General features: G+C 38.7%; 1 protein-coding gene across 1 annotated transcript in view; it reads right to left on the bottom strand.

The window, feature by feature from the left end:
- The window catches only part of ACTR3 (actin related protein 3), a 61,931-nt gene extending 50,214 nt beyond the window's left edge, over window positions 1-11,717 (bottom strand). Inside the window, exon 1 of the mRNA XM_044242599.1 lies at window positions 11,475-11,717. Within this exon, the coding sequence (XP_044098534.1) occupies window positions 11,475-11,518 (44 nt within the window). The 5' untranslated portion in view covers window positions 11,519-11,717. The remainder of the gene's footprint in view (window positions 1-11,474) is intronic.
- Window positions 11,718-12,476: the final 759 nt, after the last annotated feature.

The raw sequence follows: 12,476 nt of genomic DNA, 5'->3' as shown, positions 1-12,476 counted from the left end.
ATCATTAATTATTCCTTTAATAAACTGTCCTTGATTCACACATTTAGAACGAACGGAGGGTGAAACACAGGGTTTTTGCACTTTTGGAAAAAAACGTGTTAATTCAAGCTGCTAGTTATTAAAAAGGATTAAGCAGTTATCAAAATGAAGTAATTTAAGGCAACATAAAGATTAATGGACAAAAAACTTCCCCATCCTCATCTTTCTAATGACAGTGGACACTCACTTTTTCTACCAGCATCAAATTCCCACTACTATTTTGATCAATCCACCAAGGATGAAGTCTTTGCAGGACATGAAACCTCACATCCCTTTATAGAAGGAGGGACCTGATACTGATACATTCCATTTCTGCCACCTACTACACATAACGTGATCGATATCAAATCAATCTGAGCTCAGGTCAGAACTTTTAATCTTGACTGAGTAAGTACAAGATGAAGAGATGTTTTAGAATTTATATTGCTAGTATCTAGTTGTAGCATCCTGCCAACTTCCTGCAACAGGACTTCGATAGCAGACTCTCGCTGCCTGGTCTCTGTTTTCTCTGCTTTTCTCAGCCTGGTTCTCCAGCCTTCCCATCAATTTTGTGATCTAAACCATATCCTTTCAATAATTACTTTTTTTGGCTTATATTAGCTAAATATTTTGTTGTTTGCATCCATGATTTCTCACTTATATAATCACATTACATTTTCTTCGTTTCTACTTCTCAGAATCTTCCTATCAATTTAAATCCTGCTTCACTATTAAAAATAAAAAAGTTTTGTTTTACTTTCAAATCCTGACAAGGAAACTTGAAACAAGTAAAGCAGGTCCCTTCAAAATGTATTCTGGAAGCAATAAAATTCTCAACTAGTCTATTATCTGAATAACAAATGAATCAAGAAAAGAAAAAAAGGCAAGCCCAAATAGGTTTCCTTTGCTTTGTTACCGCTATCCTTTTGATTAATATGAAGCAAAATTTTAAAATAAATACTTTCAAAAAGGAAACATAAGCTTCTACTATAACTGTGTACTTTTTAGATGAAATGTATCAAAATTCATCCTAAACTCCATAGATAACAATCACTTTAATTCTATTTGGGGAGGGGGGAGCTACTTTCTGGTAACCCATGTGTTTCTCTTAATCTATATATTTATTACTTTCAGATCAAATACCTAATATTAAGTATTCTGAGTCTAATAAAAGAAGTTTCTTTTTTGTAATCCTACAGTCTTAAATCCTTATTCTTAAATTTAACTATTTCATTTTTGTTTTTTTTTTAATGCAGGCATTAATGAGAGAAATAACTTTGTAATGGATCAATTATTCAAACTGCAGCTTCAGAAATATGTATACCTTTATTCTGAAGTTATATGTAATTAAACATCATTTCCTTAAGTGAGCTATCTTGAACTGACCAGTAACTATCAGCTTTATCATGTTTCATACAATGTCTGTCCTTACAATATTCAAACAGTTAATAAACAATTCTATGTCAATTAACTTGCTTGTGTTTTGGGTTAATCAAATCAATGAATTAGTTACTAAGACTTTCCTACATATATCATATTTGTACTAAAAACTAACAGTTCTAAAAAAATTTTTTTAAGATTTTATTTATTTATTTGACAGAGAGAGATCACAAGTAGGCAGAGAGACAAACAGAGAGAGAGAGGGAGGGGAGGAAGCAGGCTCCCTGCCAAGCAGAGAGCCCGATGCGGGACTCGATCCCAGGACCCGGAGATCATGACCTGAGCCGAATGCAGAGGCTTAACCCACTGAGCCATCCAGGCGTCCCTAAAAATATATTTTGTTTAAAAAAAGTATGTTTAAATTTTAATACTCTTCAAAGACTTGGTTAACAATTTAACCACTGATACTGAATATATCCCAACTGAACGCAGTATTAACAGTAGGTTCTGGAACCAGACTGCCTGAAGGCTCAATGCTAGATCTAATACTTAACTGTAGCTACTATTTAATTGAGCAAGTTACTTAATTCTCTATACCTCAGTTTCCTCATCTTTAAAAGTTATTATATCACCTACACATCATAGAGCTTCTGAAAAGGTTATACAGAATTATCTCAAAAACATAACTCCTAAAGGACTTTGAAAGGCTGATCTGTACACATCCCACGTAATGTCTTTAAAATAAGTGATAACCAAAAACTAAATTAAGTACTTCTAAAATTTAAATGCCTGAAACAATAAAAAAGCGTATTTCCTTAAAAAAAAAAAGGCATTCATTTGGGGCGCCTGGGTGGCTCAGTGAGTTAAAGCCTCTGGCTTCAGCTCAGGCCATGGTCCCAGGGTCCTGGGATCAAGCCCCACATCGGGCTCTCTGCTCAGCAGAGAACTTGCTTCCTCCTCTCTCTCTCTCTCTGCCTACCTGTGATCTCTATCTGTCAAACAAATAAATTAAAAAAAATCTTTAAAAAAATGGCATTCATTTTATGAATAATTTCTGAATTTGTGTTAAAATGTTATGACAGGAAACAAAATTAGTTTTGCATCTGTGCCATCTACTATGCATTTGTATTACAATAAAAACACTTAAAAGATTTCTGAAGAATGTACTGAACCAGGCCTCAACCAAACTACTTTAACCATTAAAAAAAAATACATTGTTATTTCAACCGGCAAGAAGAAACTTCAACTACTGTACCTCAAAAATATGAACTCCTAAGAAAACTGAAGAGAACTCAACAACGCTATGAAATGATAACCAGGAGTAATCCTGAAAAACATTTCTCAACTCTGGACCTCTGTCTCATTTATAAATAAAGAGCGAGTTAAATTATTTCTCAAAGTCTTTTCGATCTCCATAACTCTATGTAAGTCATTTAAGCACTTCCCTTAATTCACTAAAGTTTCACAAATACACATTAAATGCTATTTTTGTAGCCCCGAAATAACTGAAGTTAAAAATGCTTCAAGAAAAACACATCAAACTTATACTAAGCTCTACGACTTTAAGTAAGCAAAAAATAAGAGTTTTATCACAGACCAATACTAAAAACATAGTAATTTTACATAGTTCCAAAACCAACCCTAAATTGTAAGGCATTTTGCACCCTAATTCCCCATCTTAAGACTTTCAATTTCCTTGTAGTAATCCCTCATTCACACTAAGTACTGTAACTGAAAAAGTCTTAAAGACACCCTTATCAAGGGAATTGCGTTTTCACAATGGGCAAGAGGACTTAAAGGAGAGAATATTTAAAGATGTAACGTTCAGCATCAGACCAGATAAAATATTTTTCCAAGGATGTGTTAGACGTAGAGAGGAGTTAGAAAGGAAAATATATCAGACCACACAAATTCAAGGCTGTCCCTTTACTGGTTATAAAGAGTATGTAAGAATGTCATGAGTTTAAGGCAACAGTTTTGAAAAAAAACTTCAAAGAAAATAAAATTACACGAATGATCCTTTGGAAAAATTAAAATAGTATTTGTCTTTTTTGTTCTGGTATTAATCCATTATGGATGTATCTTTCATATATTTACTGTATAATATAAAGGTCCATATAAAGATAATAAAACCACCAGCACACAAAGTATTATTAGTCACTATCGTATTTTGGAGAACCAAATTTAAACATTAATCCAATAATACCACCTTATCTTGTGCCGTTACTTAATAATTCATGAATTTATAAGTGCTTGGTAAACTATAAAGCATGTTAATGTAGTGTTATTATTACTTAACTGCTTTGCTCTTGCCTCTATGCCAGTGGCTATTACAAATCAGTAATGTCATAAAAAAGAGCCTGCAAGTTCCAAGAGAATTACAGACAAGCATTCAAATGCCTTTATAATACAGGAATTTTGTTTCAGAAAACATACTGCTTGAAGCTACATTTTAACCATTCCAAACTCCTGCCCCTACTCCAATCATTCAGCTGTTTTGACCTGCTGGAGGTGGGAAAGCACAGTGGATAAGGAGGAACACTGTGGAGGGAATTACCCCTATGCTGAGCTAAAATCTCCTAAAAAGATTCTGCTTTAAAGATGTAAAGCAAGGGACGCCAGGATGGCTCGGCTGGATAAGCAGCTGCCTTTGGTTCAGGTCATGATGCCAGTGTTGTGGGATCGAGTCCCACATGGGGCTCCTTGCTCAGCAGGGAGCCTACTTCTCCCTCTGACTCTGCCTGACACTCTGTCTGCCTGTGCTTGCTCGCACGCTCTCTCTCTGACAAATAAATAAAATCTTTAAAAAAAAAAAAAAAGATGTAAAGCAAAAGGATGAAGCAAAAGACCAGCTGTCAGCATAGCTGCTCACTCATCATTTCAAGCCATATATGCTCACTCATTCTTCTCATTGTTATGCTCAAGAAGCCAGATTACATATCAAAGATTTTCAAAAGGAACATTAATATTCAATCTTCTTGCTATCTATTATTTTATTAGCTTCAGCTTATAAATCGCAATGATGACTGCCACATCTCTATCTTCATTCCTGAAGTTCCTGTATTTTTAACTTCCTTTAGAATATTTCCAATTATGATCATCATCCAAATTCAGTAACAAATAACAATTTCACTCAGCTTCTTAAAACCAACTCCCTTAACTGTCCCACTCAAACTCAAAATCCTGACATCTTCATTGATGACTACAATCCACCACAATCAACTGTCAAGCCCTAGCTATACCTTCATCTCTCCAATCAGCGAAAACATTTTGTGCAAAGAACTGTTAAGCCAAGCACTGCAGAAGAAAAATATCCATAAGACACTGTGTTCCTTTCCTTAAAAAATAACAATTCAATAAAAGAGAGCTAATTGATAACTATAATAATTATGATGTATCAAGTTTTTACTATGTGTCAAGCACTGTGACTAACCATTTTCATGCATTATCTCAAAAAACAAGAAACGGGCGCCTGGGTGGCTCAGTCCTTAAGCATCTGCCTTCTCCTCAGGTCATGCATGATCCTAGGGTCCTGGGATAAAGCCCCCAGAGGGCTCCCAGCTCAGCAAGAAGCCTACTTCTTTCCTCCCTCAGCCTCTCCCTGCTTGTGCTTTCTCTCGGTGTTGTCTGTCTCTGTCAAATAAATAAGTAAAATCTTTAAAGAAAAAAAAGAAACAAATGAAAAAACCCCACTCATTAGGTAGATACTATGATATCCAAATTACACATGGGAAACATGCGACATGCAGAGTCTGAAGCGTACAAAGTCATACAGCTAGAAAAGCTTGAACTCAAAAACAGCTATGACTACAAAGCCCTTGCTAACCATAATACAAAACAATATAACTGCAGAAGTACAAACAAACAAACAAACAAAAAAAAGCAATGTTTCCCAAATTTATCTCTTCTGCTCTACTCCTACTGCCAATATCCTATTTCAGAATTTCTGCAAAGCTGGTGCTGAGAGGACTGCTTAAAAATTACCTAGGAAAATCATCTAAATTTATATTCCTAGGTCCAACCCCTGAGATTCTGAGTCACTGGGTATGGGGTGTTTCCCAGGCAGTTTTTTTAAACCATACCCTAATTCTTGTTCCTTCATTCATTTGCTTGTTCATTCAACAAAGATGTGAGTTCATATTATGTGTCAAGTCCCATAACTTCATCCCAAATACCTAATCTACATCCGATTCAACTGCATTCCATTCTGCAAATATTCTAAAAGCCCTATTTACAACATTTAACTCCTCTTGTAAAGGATTTTTATTTCCTATCAAGTAAAAATATTTTGAATCAAAGTTCTGCTGACACACAATGAAAACCTGGTACAGTAAGTGCTCAATAAATGTTAGTTACCCTTCACATTATGTAATCTAGATTTGCATTATTACGTGATCCTCAATTCCAACGGAAGAGGGTGGTGCAATGTACGCTAACAGGGCTAAATACAAAAAGTAGCTACTCTTTGCTGCATATGAACTTCCTTTTCCTGTATCTGTCCAAATCCGTAAAAGGAGAGCATATATCCTACCTTCACTGCAACTTCCTTGACTCTTCCTGAGCACAATAATCTCTCATACAACCTATAGAGCAGCTATTAATATCGCAAAAGTGAATATCTTAACATTTGATAAAGTGCAATCTTTTATCATCCTAATTTTTTAAAATAATTTTTAGCTCTTATCTCATTAAGATTCTTGAAATCAGACTGTATTATACATTTTCATTACAATTACAAGAGTGTCTGACCTGCTGCCAAGTCTATAGTTAGCCTTGATCTGGCAATACCACTTCTACCTGTGCAACTAATCCTTAAGTTACTAACACTGCTTTCTGCCTTTACAACATCATAAATGAATTTTCTCAAAAAAATATCTAAATGATTCATTACTGTTAAAGGCTCATCCTCTATGTAAGGAGACTATTATATAGAATAGGGACTATATCACATTTATTTGCTACAATACCTTGGGCAAATAGTTTAACCTCTTTAAACCCTAATTTTTTCTGCTTTAAAACAGAGATAATTCTTAGGTTGATGTGAAAAGTAAATGAGATGATATAAAGCACTGGGTCTGACATGTAATTCTTAATAAATATCAGCTGTTAGTATTTCCTGATAAAACAGAGTAAATTTTTTCCAGAATTTCAATGTAAGCAAAGTAACATGGAAGTAAGCTAGGAATTCACATATACTATATACATATTTTTACATACATATAATTATATATATACATGACAGATATACATACATACTTATATAAATAAAAATCTGAAAGATTTCCACAAGAATTCTCTAATTCATTAAATCTAATGCATAAGGCTAAGATTTATAATAATATTTTAAAAAAGAAGAGAATTAGCCTTACTAATAAAAACAAAGAAACGTACTTAATTCTGATAAGGGCTCAGGAATCCCCACAGTGTAACAGAAAGAACACAGGGCTTCAATACAGAAAAGCTTAAGTCCAAATAGCAACTCTTAGCACCTGCTAACTACATGCCACTAAAAAAGTAATTTGTATTTCTCCAATCCTGTTTGCTCACTTGTAAAATAAGGTAAAAATGACTGTCACAAAACTAAGATAAATGTAAATCCTGGCCAGCATGTCGTCCGTAGTGGAGCTTCCCATTCTGTGCTTAAAAATAAATTTCTGAACTGTGTCTTACAATTAGGCTGGAAAGTTCATTAGATACAATATATATACACAACCCGAAATCTGTATTTCAACACAGAATGTGCATGCAGGGAAAGAGACTGGTGGGGAAGGAAAGGAGAAAGATTTTAGGTAAGTCTAAGTAAGAAAGTGACTTCTCTTTCATTTACATCACCCATTTACCCCATCCCCCGACCAACCTCCCTTTCTGCAACCCTCACTGGGTATCATATTAAACTAATGAATAACTGAAAATAATATTAAAAACTAATGATGTACTATACCTTGGCTAATTAAATTTAAATATTTTTTTAAATGCACCAAAAAAAAAAAAAAAAGTGACTTCTCAACAGGAGCCTGTTGCCCTTACTTCAAAGGGCATACAAAACATGACCCCTGAAAGAATAAGAATTTCTGTGTTTTTTATTGAGGGCATGGATTGCATGGAGCACTGGGTGTGGTGAAAAAATAATGAATACTGTTATGCTGAAAATAAATAAATTTAATTTAAAAAAAAAAGAATTTCTGTGTTTTTTGGTAACAAGAAGATAATGTTAATGTTTCTGCCCTTGAAGATGGCTGGAGAAATAGTGTTGTTTTTAAATATTATGTACAGAATTCACATAGTTAACATGAACTTCCCACTGTTTTTCCCCACCCACTCAGCTCTTCCCCACTGGTTCTCAAAGAAGATCATCCTATTTGTACTAATTGCTAGAATGTGGCCACAGTATGAATTATATAAGCTCCTCATCCATTGACTCTAAACAAAATATTTATGCTTACATTTTAAAATTATACTAGGAAGCTTATGTCAATTACAGAAATTCCTGAACTCATTCTAAATCTGAATATATCTAGATACCAATATATAGCTCTCCAGCAGGGCCATATTAACCTCTGCTATCATAATGGAAATTTACCATAGCAGTACTGATCAGATTAAAAAAAGAGACATGGGGCACCTGGGTGGCTCAGTTGGTTAAGTGTCTGCCTTCAGCTCAGGTCATGATTCCAGGGTCCTGGGTTCGAGCCCCACATCGGGCTCCCTGCTTGACCAGATGCCGCATCTCCCTCTCTCACTCCCCCTGCTTGTGTTCCCTCTCTCACTGTCTCTCTCTCTGTACAATAAATACATAAAAACTTTTTAAAAGAGAGAGAGACATAAAGGGGAAAAGGAAATTTGACAATGCAGAGCTCTATAATTGAGCTATAGCATTAAAAAAAGTATATAAGGGTGGCTCAGTGGGTTAAAGCCTCTGCCCTCGGCTCAGGTCATGATCCCAGGGTCCTAGGATCGAGCCCCATATCGGGCTCTCTGCTCAGCAGGGAGCCTGCATCCTCCTCTCTCTGCCTGCTTCTCTGCCTACTTGTGATCTCCGTCTGTCAAATAAATAAATAAAATCTTAAAAAAAAAAAATATATAAGGAGTTCCTTTATTTGGCTTGAATGTTGAAGAAGTGAGTGAAAACATACAAAAAATAACTTAAGATCCTCTTAAACTTTGCAAGTGTTACAATTTCATAAAAATGCTTTTGAAAAAAAAGTTTCCCTCACAACTGATAGTTCTGTAATTTAGTTCTTAAGCAACCAGTTCTACAAATGAAAATCTCTACACAAATATTTTTCCTATAGCACTATTCCAACGCAGACCAAGAAAGTGTGCAGAGATGACATCAATATGAAAGAAACAATTATTTCTAAATAATTTTCCAAAGGAGTTATTTTCTTTTATGATCTCAGCTTAGGTGATTCTTTATCTTATGTGGAGATAAAGGATCTTTGCTGGAGGATCTCTAACTTTGGTCTGGGATTTAAACTGCATGTTTCCTAACTCTTAAATAGCTTTTCTTATTGGAGAACACTAAGTTTCATAGATGGCCACTTTTTCCAGTCATCTTTTTCCTAACTTATATGATGAAATGGAACGAGCAACCAGATTCAGGTTATAACTTTTCACTTATTTTTTTTTTAATTTTTCACTTATGTTAAGTGGGTAATTGTAATTATAGACCAAATAGATGAAGCATTCTCTAAAGCACAAATTACAGGCACACAATTTGCATCTGGGGACCACAGTGCTCTGGAACATAAAACTCCCTATGAAGGCCTTACTTAAATATGCTTATCACAGTCCCAATTTCAAAGAGCTATCCACTTCGTGCTAATAAAGCTGCAGGTGTGACTTTCCAGGAGTTGCATTAATAGGCAACACAAAAGACCAAAAACCTTTTGAAGACCAAAATAAATGGAGCTCTGACAGATGGTTAAAAAAAAAAAAAAAAAAAAAAAAGTGAGAGGCAATGGGGAATCCTAATTAGTTCCATTTAAATCATGAGTGTCCAGTTAACTACCTTACCTTGTGAGGTAAAATTAATGCAATAAAGTAAAATGTAATAATGTAGTAATAACTGAAATATTAACACAAAAATAACCCTAAGTATGGATTGAACCCCTCCCACATCTCCTGGTCACTCAGCAGGTGTTTCAAATTCAGGGTTGCCCTATCAGAAGGAGGTCACTTAAGGACAGTTAACCTCAATGAAATACCTAGTACACTAATGCAAAAATAACCAGAACTGATTTCGAAAGGGGAAAAACAGAAAAAGTAACATCTTACTTGTTACCATGTTAGTTATTAGGACTACAATTATCTACACTAATTTTATTAACAACCCAATAATTTCTAAAGCATAAATTATTAATTATGTAGCAGTATTTTTCACTTTAACAAAACACACCTGAAAATTCCTTCTCACTCGGGCCAAATCTAATTTTAAAACTGACCCTAAGCATGAAACTACTCACCAATTTGACTGAGGAGGAAAAAAAAAGAAAAAAAAAAAAATATATATATAGGCTCAAGAACATTAGACGGGATTTAAAAAATAATTAATAAGCTGTCCATCAAAACAATACATTTAGAAGTTCCAAGGCTAAAGTAGGCTCTTGTTTCCCAATGGAAAAGTTAATAAATCGGTGTTTCCACATGCACGGCTGGGATTTCAGAAAGTCACACTACCAAAGTTCAGAGCATGAAGACTAGAGCTAGAGCTGTTTTACAGAGAACAAACGGAATGAGGCGTTTGTGTATACAATCCCTTAAACAACAAAAGTTTGGTGAATAATGAAAGGAGGGAAACGAGGCTAATACTCTACCTCTCATAACCCCCCCCATTGGATTATTTTGGGAATTAGAAATATAACCATATATCAGCACAGGGCACACACTCCCAACACTGCAACATTAAGAAGTCATTCCACATTAAAATATAGACAGTATTTCTAATGAAAATACAAAGTGTGCCAAAACTCTAAAATGCCTGTTTATACACTTTAACGCCAGTCTACAGTTAAAAAGGCTATCCTACAGATCTGGCAACTCCATGAAAAGCAACCATGCCCCTTATAGCTCTATACCTTCCTTCTCGATTTTGAGATACCTTCACAAAACGAACGCACACAACTTATTTTCTTTAGTGCTTCCCTTCCTCCCGCCCCACGAAACATCAATACATATATTTTAAGTTCACATAAACTGGTACTGGCACCTGTAATTCAATGTTTGGAATACGCTTAATTTTGAAAGTTCTAATAAGATGTGTTCAGGTTGGAAGCGAAAAACTACCTTATAAGGGTATAAAAGACTGAAAGCAGGAAGCGGCTTTGACAAAACTAAGGAAGTTGCAGCGCGCTTGCTCACTGGGGGACTTTTTTGAGGCAAGAGAAGTAACACATGACATCTTTCTCTCTCAAATTAAAATGTGACTTGGTCCACCGGTATAAGCGCAGTAGGAGATGGAAAAGACCGGAGTCGGAATAGGAGAGGAGGTGGGTGGTCAAATAAAAGCCCCGACCTAGGTTCCCATTTTCAGAGTCTGATTCTTCCCTTTCCCCACCCACACCCCTGGGCAGAGTGTTGTCACAGCAATCTTGCAAAACCTACAAGGAGTGCTTCTCTTTTCTCGCTCCTCTGCCAGGCTGTCCCCGCGCTCGATCCACTCGGTCCCCAAATCCACGGGCAGGAAGGGACATGGAGGCAAAGGAGAGCCGGGTGCACGGGGTCTGAGACCACCCGACCGCACCGCGGGCCCTGGAGGGGCGACCGGTCCCACGTCTCCTTGGGCGGCGCTGCCCACCGCGATGGGGGAAGGGCTGGGAGGGGTCGCACGGAGCAAGCCGCTCCCAAGGGGTTTCTCGGCCCCGCGCCCCCGCCCCGGTCCCAGCGGGTGAAGCCAGGCAACAAGGGAGGCCCTGGCTCCGGGCCCCACCCCTGGCAACACGGCGCGGCTAAGACTGACACGGCCGGCAGCACCACCTTGCCGCAGCACACATCTGCCGACCTCCACCCTCCCCCGCCATTTTCCCACCTCCGCCTCAGTTTCCCCACCCCCCTCCCCCGCCCGTCAGCCCCCTTACCCCGTGCCACAGTCCACCACACAGGCCGGCAGCCGTCCCGCCATCTTCCTCCTCGCCTGCTACTGCCGCTGCCGCCGTCTGCTCCGTGCTGATTGGGGCCAGGGATTGGCGGCAGGAGATCGGAGCTATCTGACCATCCACAGCCGGGCCGCCGTCTCCGTCCGGGGGGGGAGCCGGGAAGCCGAAGCAGTAGCGAGAAAGCAGCAGGCTCGGTCAGCGGCTACCACTTCCGCAACCCAGGCGGGCAGACAGTCCCCGCCCTGCCCCGCCGCGGCCTCCTCCCCCTCTCTCCCCTCCTCCTCCCTCCTGCCCCCACCCTACAACTTCTTCCCCCCACGCCGCCTTGCCCCGGGAAGCCAAGATGGCCGCCGGTGCCGCCGCCCCGGCCAGGCCAGGCCCAGGCCGCGAGCGCTCCCCCTTCCGGCTCCAAGCGGGAGGGGCGAGAGAGCATGCGCAGTGACGTGCTGCCGCCAGCTGCCGCTCGCGTCCCGATGTTAATGAAGTCCACTTCGGGTTTTCCCAGAGGGTAGGGGCGGGGAAGTCGGCCGGAGCCTCTGATTCTCCTGAAGCTGGAAGGGTTCTTTAGTTTCAATTACTTCTGTACTAGGATGGAGGAATTGCAACCCGGAGCCGCGAGTATCTTCTCCATTTCCCCGGGGAAAACTGGCTTAATAGAAAACGTTCTACACACAACCTTCTTGTAACTTGGAGAGTCCGCTTTTCTGGGTGGAAATGAGCGATATCAGACCGAGGGTGAGCACTCGGGAGGGATGGGTAAACAAAGGCTTGCTCCGTAGCCCTTCTGCCTTCGTGCGGAGTTTTTAGTCATTTACACCTGTGCATTGTTACATTGCACATGACAAGTGTTACAACATTGTCTAGATTGTAGGCCACCCCAGGGGCAGGCCTGTACCCACGAGGAAGACAAACCTCCTGGGAGTGCGTTCTACATAATGTACTCTATAAACGAACGGTCCGTTATTCAAGGCTTTTGGATGACGG

Source organism: Neovison vison, chromosome 3 (genome assembly GCF_020171115.1).
Source record: "Neovison vison isolate M4711 chromosome 3, ASM_NN_V1, whole genome shotgun sequence".
Classification (NCBI taxonomy): domain Eukaryota; kingdom Metazoa; phylum Chordata; class Mammalia; order Carnivora; family Mustelidae; genus Neogale; species Neogale vison.
Note: the sequence above shows the minus strand (reverse complement) of the source record. Positions and strands in the feature narration are given on the sequence as shown.